General features: G+C 37.9%; 1 protein-coding gene across 2 annotated transcripts in view; it reads right to left on the bottom strand.

Annotated features, from left to right (window-relative positions):
• Positions 1 to 248: 248 nt before the first annotated feature.
• Iars1 (isoleucyl-tRNA synthetase 1) overlaps positions 249 to 15,208 on the bottom strand; it is a 60,412-nt gene continuing 45,452 nt past the window's right edge. Inside the window, exons 30-35 of one of the 2 annotated variants that reach the window (XM_015506282.2) lie at positions 14,422 to 14,598; positions 13,855 to 13,960; positions 7,025 to 7,150; positions 6,450 to 6,593; positions 5,042 to 5,194; positions 249 to 756 (exon numbers count right to left, since the gene is read on the bottom strand). In XM_015506282.2, the coding sequence (XP_015361768.1) occupies positions 674 to 756; positions 5,042 to 5,194; positions 6,450 to 6,593; positions 7,025 to 7,150; positions 13,855 to 13,960; positions 14,422 to 14,598 (789 nt within the window). In that variant the 3' untranslated portion in view covers positions 249 to 673. Of the gene's footprint in view, positions 757 to 5,041; positions 5,195 to 6,449; positions 6,594 to 7,024; positions 7,151 to 13,550; positions 13,698 to 13,854; positions 13,961 to 14,421; positions 14,599 to 15,208 lie in introns of those variants that run through there. The other variant, XR_007346556.1, reaches the window with a different exon arrangement.

The following is a 15,208-nucleotide window of genomic DNA, read 5'->3' as shown; positions in this document are numbered from 1 at the left end:
AGTACCCATGCTTGTTCTCGTTTCCTGTCATCCTTCATTTATGTTTCTTCTAATACACGTTTGTGCATCTAATTTTGTCTTGGTATCTGCTTCTTTAAGGACTCAAACTGTCAACCAAGGTTTTGGGAAGAGGTGATATTAGGTTTATAATTCACTGTCTTAATACAGAAATCACAATTAAGTTTGCATATGTTTAAAAGTCCAGTTTCATTAAATCATAGGAGAATGAATCACTTCTAACAAACATATCTGAGAGAGATTTTGATTTACTGAAACTTAAAGTAATATATAACATGTTCATTTCTTTAAGAGGTCTCAAATTAGTTTTAAAAGGCCAAAATGATGTACATATAAGTATATATACTGTGCCATTTAAATCACTTCTACTTTCTGTAACTGAAGAACTCAAGTAGAGAAATAAACTATAAACTTTGTGGTGCTGAGGTAATATCATAACCTTTCCCCAAAGTGACTGCATAGGTGTTTAAGGTTAAGTGTGAATATTATGTGAGGTCTCAAGTTAATTAATTAATCCCATTTGAATTTTAGGCCCAAAGCGGCCTATCAGACATGCACCTGAAGGAAGTATCTTCAACAGGTCCATGTGTACACAGGTGTAGGTGATGGGTGTAAGTCAGGGAAAGGCTTACTGAACCACACTGATAATTCAACATTAGAAGTCTGCAGTTGTTGGCAACACAGAAACATACACAGTCTTCATATTCAGAGTCTTCATTGGGATGTCTTCTGTGATTTCTAGAATGGAAAGAAAAAATTTAAAAAACCAATATTCTATCTAGTGTGAGTAAGTAACATATTTTAAAAAATGTTAACTGGCTATGAAATCTGGCCTCATCCTAAGTAAGATCTGACCTTTGTCCCTGCTTCTAAAGTGATCTTCTAAATCCTTGGAATTTACTAGTAGGAATGTCTTTGTCACTCATGGTGGCACGTGACCACACACAATAGTTGATGCTAATGAGATGACTCATGGTAGAGTTGGCACACCAGAAAGACTTACTGTAAGATTCAGGGTGGGGACTGAGCCACACAGTATTAGTTGATATAGAAACCAGTCAGCCGTGGGAGCAATGAATCAAATCATGCCTACATAATGAAACCTCAATAAAAACTTTCTGACACCAAGGCTCTTGTGAGCTACCCTGGTTGGTAATACTCTGTACTGTCACATTTGAAGGAGGTAACATTGATGCCATTCTGGCCCTGGGGATAGGACAATGGAAATACTTGGTTCTTTTCCTAAATTCTGCCCTGAGCATCTCTTTGGTTAATTTTAACTTGGCTCTTCTGCAAGATGTTTCTGTGTTAGAGCCAGTTGACATGATCCCAAAAGCTCTCCTCTGCATGAGGAGAAGAGGACCTGGAGCCTCTCATTTGAACCCCTGAAAGATTCTACCCATTAATCTCTTTCTTTAGCTGGTTCTAATTTGTATCCTTCAACTATAATAGACAATCCATGGGTGTAATACCTTTCTGAGTCCTTTTGGCAAATTATTGAACCTGAGGGTGATTTGGGATGCCCCCTGCCCCTGGAAGTTGTAGTTGGTGTCAGAAGTGATGGTGGTCTTATGTAGATTCTTTGAGTTCACAGTTGAACCTTATCTCCTTGCAGTTGGAATGAGAAGTTTTGGGCAGACTACTGGAAACATGTAAAGGACCATTTCCTCACTTAACAGTGTGACTTACTCTGGGTACTGCCCAAGATGCTTTTTCCCCTCATAAGCATATATTTTACCAATAGAAAAAGTCTAGAAGGAGTGTCAACCCACTAGTCCAGACATGCTTTCTAAAATAAAACTCTCTATAACTGGAAGAATATCTATTCCAGGTATGGGTGAGCAGGGGTACACGACAGGCCTAAGACATGTTGCTACTATAAAGAAAGAAGTCACCAAAGGCTGAAGCGCTCATGTCAAAGAACACACAGGATTCAGTATGGCCAATGATGAAACCTTTGCACATCTAAAAGTATAATAAAGATGCAGTGTATTAAAACATACTAACTATAGGGGGAAAAGAAAGGAAAAAGAAATTTATAAGTTATTTGCCCACTGTGGGACATTTTGTCTCTGAGACAAAATGAGATCTGAATTTAAAAAGGAAAAGAACCAGCTTTCTCAAAAATAGCTGATGTCCTAGCAGACAATTCTGGATGTGAAAAACCCCTCTAAGCTGTCTCCTTAATGGTAATGACAGGATCTGGAGATGTTTAGAGTTTAGGGTTAAACACAAGAAGATGCTGAAGAGTTTCTAAATTATAAGCATTTTGTGGTCTAATTTACTAGGTTATTAATACTTTATGAAAAAAATTTTAAAAGGCAAATTATAATGAAAATGAGACTGCAGATACTGGACTGAAAAAGGTACTGCACTGTAAGAAGTCCCAGCTTTGTGATAAGCTTGGGTAAGCCACCCTTATGCTCTTAGCTACTAAACTTTTGCCTAGCTAACCTCAGAGAAAAGGAATGGAGTAAGACAGTATAGGTAAGATTGCTGGTTGTATGAATCACAGTAGTATTATAAATATTTAATTCACAGAGACATGATTCTATCCTTAACCAATTCCAATCATTTAGATTACTTCTACTTTCTATACTTAAGAACTCAAGTACAGAAATAAACTTTGTGGGGATGAGAAGCATGTGGTGATCAATGGATTCAAGGGCTAAGGAAAAGGAGGTAAGAATGTGCTTATCATGATAGGAAGTTACATGTCCTACAGATGATTCTTACCACCACACCACAGTGAAAGAACCATGTGTGTAGGAGGGAAAGTAAAACCAGTCTCCTGATAGGGGGAAAGACTCAAAGACATAACTGGAAAGTCAGACAAGGCCCAGAACATGAAGGATCTTGTGTGCCAAGCTGAAATTCTTGAAGTATTAAGCAATGGGGACCTTGGGGACTCTGAGTGGGGAACAGCATCATGGCAGGAATGTTCATGAAGACAATTTTGACGGAAGAATAGACTGTAGACAGGTGATTTCAATGGATGATAACACCCTAAACAAGGTGAGAGGATAAAAAACAAGGGAAAGTCACTGAAAGTAAATCTAAGGTAGAGTTGGCTGCTTTTCATTAAAGGGAGGGAGAGAGGAACTCAAGAGAAAATAAGGATTTGTACTTTATTAAGATTTTTTGGTGGTTTCTAATGGCTTAATGCTTTTTGTACTAAAGTCTGTGAAAGAGAAATCAGAAAAATCTCTTGGTCTACACAAACTAGGAAGTCTAAAACAGCCCTCCTCAAGAAACTGGGACTTCAAAAAGGAACAGATAGCAAAGGGATAAATATGAATAAGATCTTTCACCAAAGGTGGGAGGGGAGAATGCACTGTTTAATAATAGCCTCCCCAACTACTTATCCATATTCTAACTTCCCAGAAGCTGTGAATGTAACCTTATTTGTAAAAAGAGGAAATAGAAGGGAAGGAAGCAACGTGACCAGGGAGTGATGGGGCTGCAAGGAAAGGATTCTTTCCTCAGCCTTAGGAGAGTGTAGCTTCACTGGTATCTTGATTTCAGGATTCAGAACCGTGAAAGAATAAATTTCTGTTGTCTTAAGCCACCCAGTGAGTGGCAGTTCACTGTGATGGCCCCAGGAAACCAGAACAGAAAGCAGGAGTCATTCAGCCCTACAGGGACATGTAGACTCTCTCCAGGAATTTCTGGCCTTGGGCATGATGGACTCAACTTTCTAAATACTCTCTGTGGCCCAAACAACTGAGCTGAAAGACAGTGTGGGTGAACAGTGTCTCCAAGGAACTAGAGAAGTGTTCCTTAATTTTAAGTGATCCTTAAAATTGGGCTTCAATAGAAACAGTATAGAATAAGCAAAACAAATCAGTGACATAGACAGAAAGATGGAAATTAATAAAGAATGTTTAAAAAGGAGATGCTAGAAATCAAATCAGCACTATAATAGAAACAATGACTTCTATCAAAAATCTAAACACTTAGGCATATCTTAGTAGAACTGCAGAAAATCAAAGACAATGGTAAAAATCTTGAAAGAATCCACAAGAAAAAACACCTTATTACGGAGAAGCAAGAATAAATCAGCCAAAATAAACTGGACTACGGCATACAAGGATGAAGAGAGGGAAAATACAAACACATAGGAGAGAGGCAGGGTGGTGTGTCTTGAAAATGTCTCATCAAAGTTCAAGGAAGAGATGATTACTAGAGAACGGATAAGAGATTACTTTGGAACACACAATGCCTGGCAACTTTGCACAAGTGCTAAAAGACATAAATCCTGATTGAAAAGCCCCTCAGTCCTGCCTTATGCTTTGTAAGCAAAAGGATGGAAGGGCAGGAGATTTTGAGTTGGATTGTGAGAAGGATGGCCATGAACAGATCCCAGGAAGGGAAGTTATTTGGGAAATGACTCCAGAGGCACCAAAAGTGAAGTGCTGGGTGAATAAGCAGGATTCCACGACAAAACTCCAGGGAAGGCTATGATGTCAACAGAGAAGTTGACAAAAGTGCCACCAAAACTGAAATCACAAAAGAGGTGATATGAGGGGAGAAAACATGTTGCTGCTAGACATCAGCTTGTGGAAGTCGCTGTCCTGATTTTGTTTTCTGAATTAACGGATGTCACCAACTGACCTAGCTCTTCATGTTATATGGCCCAGTAACAAAATGGGAGTAAGCTTCATAAGTTGAAAAGGGAGGTAACCGATGGTAATGTCAGTTATAAGTTTCCTTTAGGCTAGTATCTTACAATGTGATAATTTTGATTCTTGAGGAAAAGAATAAATTTTAGGTCAGCAAATATGCTCATTTACCTAGAAGCCCTATATTTGTAAATTATGTTCAAAGCAAAAAGTAATTACCCTTTCAATTATTATTTCTAAAAAATTATACTGTAGTTAGTTTCTAAAGAAATAGTGCAAAAAAAAAAAAAAAAAAAAAAAAAAAAAAGTACCATCTCTTATACCCATAATCTATAAATGGTTCATGGCATTAATAGCAACTTTCAATGAAGAAAAAAATTCATGGTCCATAATCCCCTTACCTTGTGTTTGAGTCTCATTCAGAAACAATTTTAGCTTCCTGCTTCGCAGGCCAAACACCTTGGCTGCCTCATACAGGAGACCTTGGTGGGTGAGTCCATTCTGCCCAAGTGGGTTTTCAAGCAGGAGGGTGCCCACTGTTCCCATTAAACACTCTGCAGAAGGAAAACAATCTGGATTAATGCCTGAGAGCTCACCTTCTAACACAGGCAGTGACTATGGACAGCTCTAATGGGTGGCACTGTTGGCTCCGAGGGCATCTAATAGCTAGACATACGGTCTGTAGAAACAGTCCTAGACAGTCTCCAAAGGTGAAGGAGACAAGGGAAAGAAAAATGGACTTATATAAAAGCCAACAGCTTGGGGAAGGACAGTCAGTAATACATAGTCAAGTGAAAAACCAAAAGACTTCCACAAAAATGCATATAATGACTGGGGCCAGGGCTGTGGCTCAGTGGTAGAGTATTTGCTTAGCACAAGTCAGACACTGGGTTTGATCCCTGGCATCACATTAAAAAAAAGAAAGAAAGAAAAAGGTATTGTGTCCACCTACAACTAAAACAACAACAACAAAAAATGCATACAACGAGGATCCTAGCATACCAGTACTGTGGGCCAGACTCCACGTGTCTTGGCCAAACAAACTCCATTTTACACCAAGGCTCCATTTTCTATAAGAAGAGCCCCCCCACCAAAGCCCACACCCATGTCTCCCATATTCTTCTTCTCATGCTTAGTACATCCTGTTTGGCAGCATATAATGTAAAAGAAAAAGGAAAAAATGTTTCTCAAGATATTATCTTTCATTCCTCTGCAATGTACCCTGACTTAGGTTATTCTGACCTACTCTGCTTGGGTTTGGGGCTATAAATGACGTGTGAATCCTGGTGGGGGGTCAAAGTGTACAGAAGCAAATTAATCACCACCATTTGGTCGCCAGCAAATGAAGTTCTTCGTCCTGTTTCAAATGTGCCACGACACTAAGCTAAAATAGGTATCAATCTATAGATTCTTGATTAAGGCATGGAGGCATACAAGTTTTCAGAACATTTACCAAGGGAAAAAAGGGTAAAATAAAAATAAACAACAACAATGACAACGAAAATGATAAAAGAAAAAATTTTAAAAATTATAAAATGAAACATTCTGGGATTTAAACAATTGTTTCATTATTTGTCATTTTTACCTAATCTATTTATGTAGTTTCCTGACCACACCAGATAGATAAAGGCTTTCTCCATAAACACACTTTGAAAAGAAAAAAAACCTGTGGTGCTCTCCAAATAGCTGGGGAGTCTACACTTTAAAATCACTGTTATGTGTTGACAAATACATGAGTCATAGATTTGAGCCTTAAGGGAATCTTAATACCCAACACCCCACAGCCTGCCTGCCCCAGGAGACACATACCTTGTGGCTCTGCGTTCAGGAGCTGCAGGTTGATATATTCACAGAGAAGAGTACTAGGGCTGTTGACAGGAGAGGGAACTGATCCCGCAGTCACACAAAGTGTTTTTCCACTAAGACTCATCAAGTCAGTTTGGTTTTGTATTTCTAAAAATATAAAAACTCTGAAGTCATTCACCTTTTCCTACTTCACTATTAAATTATCATGCTGTCTTTTTACAGTGGTGCTTTCCATTGACATCCAAAGAGTAGAAAATCTATTTTTTTTTGTACTGGAAATTGAACTGAGGCAAGCATTCTACTACCGAGCTACATCCCAGCCCCCAAAACAGTAGAAATACTTAATATTGAAAAATAAATGTAATAATAATATAATTTAAAACAAAAAGCAATTTTTCACTGTTATAATGTGGCTCCTCTTAATTTCCAACTTCACCATGAAAAGCTTACATTTGAAAAATGATAATTATAATCAGCAAAAAAGCTGTAATTTTTAAAAACTGTATCATAGCACGTAGACTCAAGAAAAGCACCAGGGTTTGGTAGAGTCAAAGCACAGACATTCTCTTTCCACATACCTGTTTCACCATGGAAGATAGACAGCTCTGTATTTTTAACACCAAAAATGCTAGTAACAACATTCTTCAGCTTTAAAAGGTCCAACCTATTGTCCCCTTTTGGATTTTCTAGAAGCAAAACTCCACCTAAAAATCCACAAAAATAAGATCTTTAAAAAAGTAAGACTTAAAAACAAATGTTTTACTTAGAGGAAAAGACAAGGTATACAAGGGGGTTTAAAGCCCTAATATTTTATTTTTTCTTTTTCTGAAGTATATACTATTTCTATCTACTTAGTACAAGTTTTGGCAATCCTCAAGTAGATATGATTAAGGATGAGACTTTATAGTTCTCATCTTTTTCTAGATTCAAATCTTTGTATTTATAACCCCCATTTTTCATTTGTTGCCATTTGTAAACGCACAAGGTACAGAGTGGTTAAAAATACGATCTGATCATTATCTAAAAAATACCCTTCAGTGGCCCTGATGTTGATGTATCCTAGACCTAGATTCAATTACAGATATTGTTAAACATTTTCCTTTAAGGTAATTATAGTCACATGAAGTTATAGGAAATAATAGAGATACCACGGGTCCTAGTTCCCCTCAAAGGTAACATCTTTACCAAAATAATACAATATCACAACCAGGGTATGGACAATGATGTACACAGCTAATCCTATTCAGATTTCCTCAGTTTTACTTTTACTTATTGGGGTGTGTGTTTAGTTCTCTTCAGTTTTAATACTGGTGTAGATCCTGCATCCATCATCACCATTAAGATACAGAACAGTTCTGTCATCACAAGAATCCTGTTTCCTTCTGATAAGCACCTTAATGCCTCCACAACTCCTAGCAAATAATAGTCTTTATTCCTGTGGTATCATTTCAAGAGTGCAATCACACGGGTGGAATTTTGGGGACTTTTTTCCAGCCAGCATCATCTCTAAAGGATTAAAATAAGTGGCAGTGCTAATCAATGGTTGTTCCTTCTTATTGCTAAGCAGTGTTCTGTGGTATGAATGTATCACACTTTGCCATTTTACCTGCTGAAGAGCATCCTGGTTTTGGCTACTATGTGTTTGGTTATATCCACAAACAGGTGACCTGGTGAACATGTTTTCAGTTCACTGGGATAAATACCTAGCAGTGCAACTGTTGAATCATCATGGAAAGCACAGGCTTAGTTTCTATAAGACACTGACAAACCCTTTCCCAGAGTAGCTGTGCCATTTTACATTTCCCCAGCGTTGTATGAGATCTAGCTCCTCTGCATCCTCACCAGCATTTATTTGAGTCACTCTGATAGGTGTGCAGCAAAACCTCACTGTGGTTTTAATTTGTATTTCCCTAATGGATAACGATGTTAATATTTTCATCATTAGCATATTCTCTTACAAGAATGTTTATACTTTTTTTCTAATTGGATTGTATTTTTACTGTTGAGTGCTGATAGATCTCTACATTTTAGATGTTTTTTGTTGGATATGTTTTTTATAAAAGCCTCCCAGTCTGCCGCTTGATTTTCATTCATTTTATGTATCTTTTACAAGGAAAATCATTTTAATGTTGATAAAGTTCAATTTACCAATTTTCCCTTTTATGGACAGTGTTCTTGGTGTCCAGTCTTTAAAACTTTGTGCCTAAATGAAAAATCCTGTTTTTTCCACAAATGTAAGTGGAAAACTTGGGCCATATGAATATTTATTCCATGCTTATATGCAGCCATATGAAGAGAGGTGAAAAAAACCCTAATATCTCACATGAAAGTATAAAATGCTTACCACATTTTTGAAACAGAATTCAGCTATATAAAAAAATAATTATGCACCACAACCAAGTAGGGTCTATTCCAGGAATGTAAGGCTTATTCAATATTCAAAATTAAATTAGTGTAACCCTAGCCAGAGCAATTAGATAGAAGAAAAAAATTAAAGACATACAAATAGGGAAAAAAGAACTCAAACTATCCCTATGTGGCGACAACATAATTCCCTATTAAGAAGACCCCAAAAAACTTCTAGAACTCATAAATGAATTCAGCAAAGTAGCAGGATATAAAATCAACACCCATAAATCAATTATGTTCTTATGTATCAGTAATGAATCAACTGAAAGAGAAATTAGGAAAACTACCCCATTCATGAGCTGGGGTTGTGGCTCAGTGGTAGAGCACTTGCCTAGCATGTGTGAGACACTAGGTTTAATTCTCAGCACCACATTTAAGTAAATAAATAAAATATCATGTCCAACTACAACTAAATATATATACACATTATATGTATATAAAAACCCACCCCATTCATAATAGCCTCAAAAACAAAACAAAAACAAACAAAACAAAATACCAAAATGGGAATCAATCTAACAAAAGAGGTGAAAGACCTCTATGACAAAACTACAGAACTCTAAAGAAATTGAAGACCTTAGAAGATGGGAAGATCTCCCATGTTATTAGGTAGGCAGAATTAATATCATCAAAATGGCCATACTACCAAAAGTGCTACAGAGATTTAATTTAATTCTTATTAAGGTTCTGATGACATTCTTCATAGAAATAGAAAAAGCAGTCATGAAATTCATTTTGAAAAATAGGAGATTCAGAATAGCCAAAGCAATCCTCAGTGAGAAAAGTGAGGCATCACAATACCAAAACTTAAATTATACTACAGAGCTATAGTGACAAAAATGGCATGGTATTGGCACCAAAATAGACACACCCATATAAGTACAGTTATCTCATACTAGAAAAAGGTGCCAAAAACATACATTGGAGAAAAGATAGCCTCTTCAACAAATGGTGTTGGGAAAACTGGAAATCCATATGCAGCAAAATGAATTTAACCTCCTATCTCTCACCATGCACAAAACTCAAGAGTAGATCAAGGACCTACTCATTAGATCAGAGATCCTATGCCAAATAGAAGAAAAAGTTGGCCCAAATCTATATCATGTCAGCTTAGGAACTAACTTCCTCAACAAGACTCCTACAGTGCAAGAAATAAAATCAAGAATCGATAAATGGAATTTTTTTCTTTAAAAAAATTAAAAAAAATTTTTGTTCTAATTAATTATACATAAAGTAGAATGCACTATGATATATCATATCAAACTAAAAAGCTTCTTCACAGCAAAGGATGTGAAGAGAGAGCCTAAAGAATGGGATAAAATCTTTACCACCTACTGCGGGAGATCAACCTTGCACATGACTGAGTCATACTCCCGGGCTGGGTGCTGAGGTGCTCAGTCACAGCAATTTGGCAGAGCTTTCCCCACCTTTCTTGGGTTCCAGGGACGGTGTCTCCTGCATGGGTGTGTCTTGCTATAGCCCCATGGGTGGAGCTAGCTCATCTGTTCCTTTGTAATATAACCCCTTGCCCTGTTTAGGATAGAATCTTCCATGGAAGTGCCTTGTATGTGTCCCCTTCTCTTACAGTGCCCTTGAGTGTGGACTACCCAGATGTCAGTCAACCTGTTGACAGTGGACATCAGGAAGATAGACTCAGCCCCCTGAAACCTGACCCCTTGCCTCATTTGAATAGCTTCTCTTCAATAAAAGGGGTCAGTGTGTGCTCTCTCTCTCTTCCTGAGGACCCTTAAGGTCAGAGGAGCCATCACAGCGATCCCAAAGAAAAAGGTACTTGTCTTTCTTGTGTGGTTATTTTGCGCAGACCAGTTAGCCCAGTTTACCTGGAGTGATTCCTGAGCCTTTTAGTCGCGAGAACAGAAACCCAGCAACCTACACTTCAGATGACCCAGCTATCCCACTCCTAGGTTTATACCCGAAGGACTTAAATCAGCATACTATAGTGACACTGCCACATCAATGTTTATAGCAGCTCAATTCACAATAGCTAAGTTATGGAACCAACCAATAAATGGGGTGGGTTCAAACTAAAAAGATTCTTCTCAGCAAAAGAAACAATCAGTGGAATGAATAGAGAGCCTACAGAATGGGAACAAATTTTTACCACATGCACATCGGATAGAGCACTAATCTCTAAGATACATAAAGAACTCAAAAATCTTAACACCAAAAAACCCCCAAATAACCCAATGAATAAATGGGCCAAGAAACTGAACAGAAGATGATACACAATCAATCAACAAATATATGAAAAAATGTTCAACTTCTCTAGCAATTTGAGCAATGCAAATCAAAATTTCATCCCTTTCCAGTCAGAATGGCAGCTATTAAGAATACAAAGAGGGTCTGTGGCTGTGGCTCAGCCATACAGTTCTTGCCTAGCACGTGTGAGGCACTGGGTTCAATCCTCAGCACCACGTAAAAATAATAATAATAAGTAAATAAAACCAAATGCTGAATGTTTTCTCTAATATAAGGAGGCTGATTCATAATAGGGATGGATGAGCAGCATGTGAGAAATAGATGGACTTTAGATAGGGCAAAGGGAAGAAAAGGGATATGGGGGTAGTAAAGACGGTAAAATGTGATGGACATCACTGCCCTAAGTACGTGTATGAAAACATGAATGGTGTGACTCGACTCTGTGTACAACCAGAGACATGAAAAATTGTGCTCTATTTGTGTAATATGAATTGAATTGCATCTGCTGTCATATATAACAAATTAGAATAAAATAAAATTTAAAAATTAAAAAAAAATATTAAAAGAAAGAAAGAAAGAAAGAAAGAAAGAAAAACAACTCCAGTAGCACAGGGCAAAGTGGTGAATGCCTATAATCCCAGGAATTTGGGAGGCTAAGGCAGGAGGATTGCAAGTTCAAAGTCAGCGTCAGCAATTCAGGGAGGTCCTAAGCAACTTAGCAAGACCCTCCCTCAAAATAAAAAATAAAAGGGCTGGGGATGTGACTCGTGGCTCAGTGGTTAAGTGTCTCTTGATTCAATCCCTGGTATATCCCCTGTCCCCTCAAAAAACATACTCAATCAGCTATTCTTGTAGGAATGATCTGCTGGCAACATATTTGTTTAGTTTTCTCTCATTTTCCCATCATCCTGTAGGTTGCCTGATATAGCATTCTAGACAGGTAATATATATCTTTCAAGAGCTGAAAGATGTCTTTTACTTTCTGGCCTGTTTTCTGATCAGAAAACAATGTAAGTAAGGTATTTTATCTCTCTCACTACTTTCAACACATTTTGTCAACTTTTCAGAAGTTGGATTATGATGTGTATTGATATGTACTCTTTGGGGTTTATCCTGTTTGTGTTTCACTCAGTGTGTTAGTCTGTTCAGACTCTGTAAGAAAATGCCACAGGCTAGGTAGCTTATAAAACTAGATAAATTCATTTCTCATATTTCTGAAGACTCAGTGGTTCAAGATCAAGACACCCACAGATTTGGTGTCTAGTAAGGGACCATGTCCAAGTACACAGATGGCACTTTTTTGCTGTGTCCTAACACAGTAGGAGTGACTAGCTCTCTGGGGTCCCATTTATACATTTTGGTAACTTTAGGAGGTTTTTAGCTATTATTTCTGAGTACTCTTTTAGTCTCTCTCTTCTGACTCCAGTAACAAGAATGTTAATCTTTTGATATTCATTTTTTTCCAACTCTGTTGTTCAGAAATGGATAATTTTTTTTCCATCTTCTAGTTCACTGATTCTTTCCTTTCTCTTCTATTTTTGCTGAGTCTATCCACTGAGGTTTTTGGTTTTTTTTTTAAAGCTGTATTTTTCCTCCTTTTTTAGTACTGGAGGTTGAACTCAGGATCTCGTGTCTGCATGGTATGTAAGTGCTCAACCACTAAGCCACATGCCCAGCCCATTTAAATTTTTTTTTTGTTTTGAGAAAGGGTTTTGCTAAGTTGCCCAGGCTGCCTTAAACTTTCAATCCTCCTGCTCAGCCTCCCAAGTAGCTGGGATTATAGACATGTACTACCACATGAAGGTTAGTTGTATTTTTCAGTTCTAAAATTTCAATTGGATTCTCCTTTATACCTTCTATTTCTTTGCTGAGGCCTTGTATTTTTCATTTGTTTCTATTATATTTGTTATTAATCCCTGAAACATTATTATGGTTGCTTTAAATTCTGAGACAATTTTAACATTTCAGTCATGTCAGTAAGTATTTGCATCTTTTCTCATTCAGTTTGAGATCTTCTTGGTTCTTGGTATGATCAGTGATTTTCCAATGAAACCTGGACATTTGAGTAAGATCTCTATTTTAGTTGATTTTGATGTCACACTGGCAGGTAAAAGGGACACTGCCTAGTTACTTCAAGGTGGGAGAAGGAGTCCAGGTTCACTATCAGGCTCTACTTTAACCAAGCTTGTTGTTACTGTGGGGTGGCAGGGGAGAGAGATCTCATTCTCCTCTAGAGCCCCAGTTAAATGGTGGTGCCTCTTTACTGCTCCTCCACACTTATCTAGCTTATGTAAGGCCCTGGGTTCAATCCCCAGAACCTCAAACAAAATCCTACCCCTTTGTTTAGAGAAAGCAAGGTTGTGTTTTTTTTTTTTTTTTTTTTGGTCTGTACTTGTTGGCATTTCTAGGTTGCCAACTTCTTAAGCCCTACGTTTGAGATATATGAGGCAAAAAAAGAAAATCCAGGGAACTCACCACTATAATGTTGCTTGGTTTCAACATTCCTAGCTGGTCTGCTTTCTTCCCTCTACCTTTGACAGTCTTATGTTTGCTTTGGTATATAATGGACTGGGTATTTTGATGTATTTAATGGGAGGAATTGGGAAAAACACGTCCATCTTCCTGTAAGTGCAAGTCCATCATTTACTTTAATGGATTCACTTTGATGTCAATTAAAAACAAAAAGTTATCTGATTTTTACCAATTCCCTTCTGATAGCCTAAAGATTCCCAAAGGTTTAAATAATGCCATACAAGCCATAGAATGAATTTCCTCCTACCTTGTTCACTGCCGTTTGCACAAATGTTAAGGTTGACATATCCACAAGCAGGACCAGGCAGGGATGCTCCTTTAGTCAGTGTGATCTCCAATTCAGACCCCTTTAACTGAGCAAATGAGAACATATGATTAACTGCAGCCTTTAGACTGCAGTATGTCACACCATCACTGAATTCTTAACAAGAACAATAAATCTTAAAAAAAAAAAAAGATTCCCATTCTTTTATTCTGTTCTTTAAAAAATAAGTCAATTGTCATTTACTTCTAACGATTATCACCAGCATCTATAATATCAACTTTTCTAGTGTTAGACAAAACAGATCCACATAGCCATTTCATTTCCTGGCAGATCTCACACACCCTCCTGGCTACCTCCTCCAAGAGAACTTGTACGAGAACAGTTCTGCTTCCCTCCCCTTCATTTCTTATGGATTCCTCTCTGAACCTACTCACTACCATTCAGAGTAATACTTCTATTGGGCGCCAGAATATCCAGATGTAACTAAATAAACTTAAAGTAAAACCAAATCTGCAATCTTTCAATAGTTCAACAGAATTCTGAACTTACCTGTGTTTTTTCCTGAATAAGGATTTTATCTGATGTAGGAACTGGGTATGGTTTCAAGGGAGCTTTTATGGTGGCAAATATGAATTCTGTGTGGCTTTCAATAACGTTATTCAGGTACCTTTCTTCAGACGTTGCATTATAATAGACTGTTATTTCATCAGTTGGAACCAGATTACACTGAAAGTATATACAGAAAAATTTAAAAGAAGCACATTTTGCTAATCAAAACTCAAGGTACTATCAAACCAGTACTGACAACACCGCATTGGATCACCAAGCAAGGGCTGCCTCCTTGGGAAGAGCTACATTGTAAGAACATGATTGGCTTTGTGGTCCTCTTCTTATTCTTTGGGAAGACAGGATGGGTGTCTTCCTAATACAATCAGCCCCTCATGAACACTGAAACAAAGGAACAACTGAGAACTCACTCAAAAAGCTCTGAACTGGCAGAGTGTGCACAAACACTCCTGTGATCTGCTGGATGACTCCTCTGAGACCCACAGATCCCAGACATCTGGCCTGGGGAGGAAGATATATAGAACTCCTAAATGTCGACACCTCCTTGAGGTAAGAGTTTTCCCATTCTCTCACTGGGTTTGGTGGCCTCTCTGCTCTGCAGGCAATGGGCTCTGTGCCTTCCTCAGTTCCCAAAGGAGGAAAAACCATCCCACTCTGTCCAGGCCCCAAATCTCTCCCCTGTGCAAGAAGCCCTCCACACTGACTGCAGGTCTGCCTTCCTCAGAGACACTGTCATCTCAAGTTACTTTCTGCACCAGCCAGAGAGCTA

Source organism: Marmota marmota, unplaced genomic scaffold (assembly GCF_001458135.2).
Source record: "Marmota marmota marmota unplaced genomic scaffold, marMar, whole genome shotgun sequence".
Classification (NCBI taxonomy): domain Eukaryota; kingdom Metazoa; phylum Chordata; class Mammalia; order Rodentia; family Sciuridae; genus Marmota; species Marmota marmota.
The sequence above is the reverse complement of the archived record's forward strand: the minus strand, read 5'-3'. Positions and strand labels throughout refer to the sequence as shown.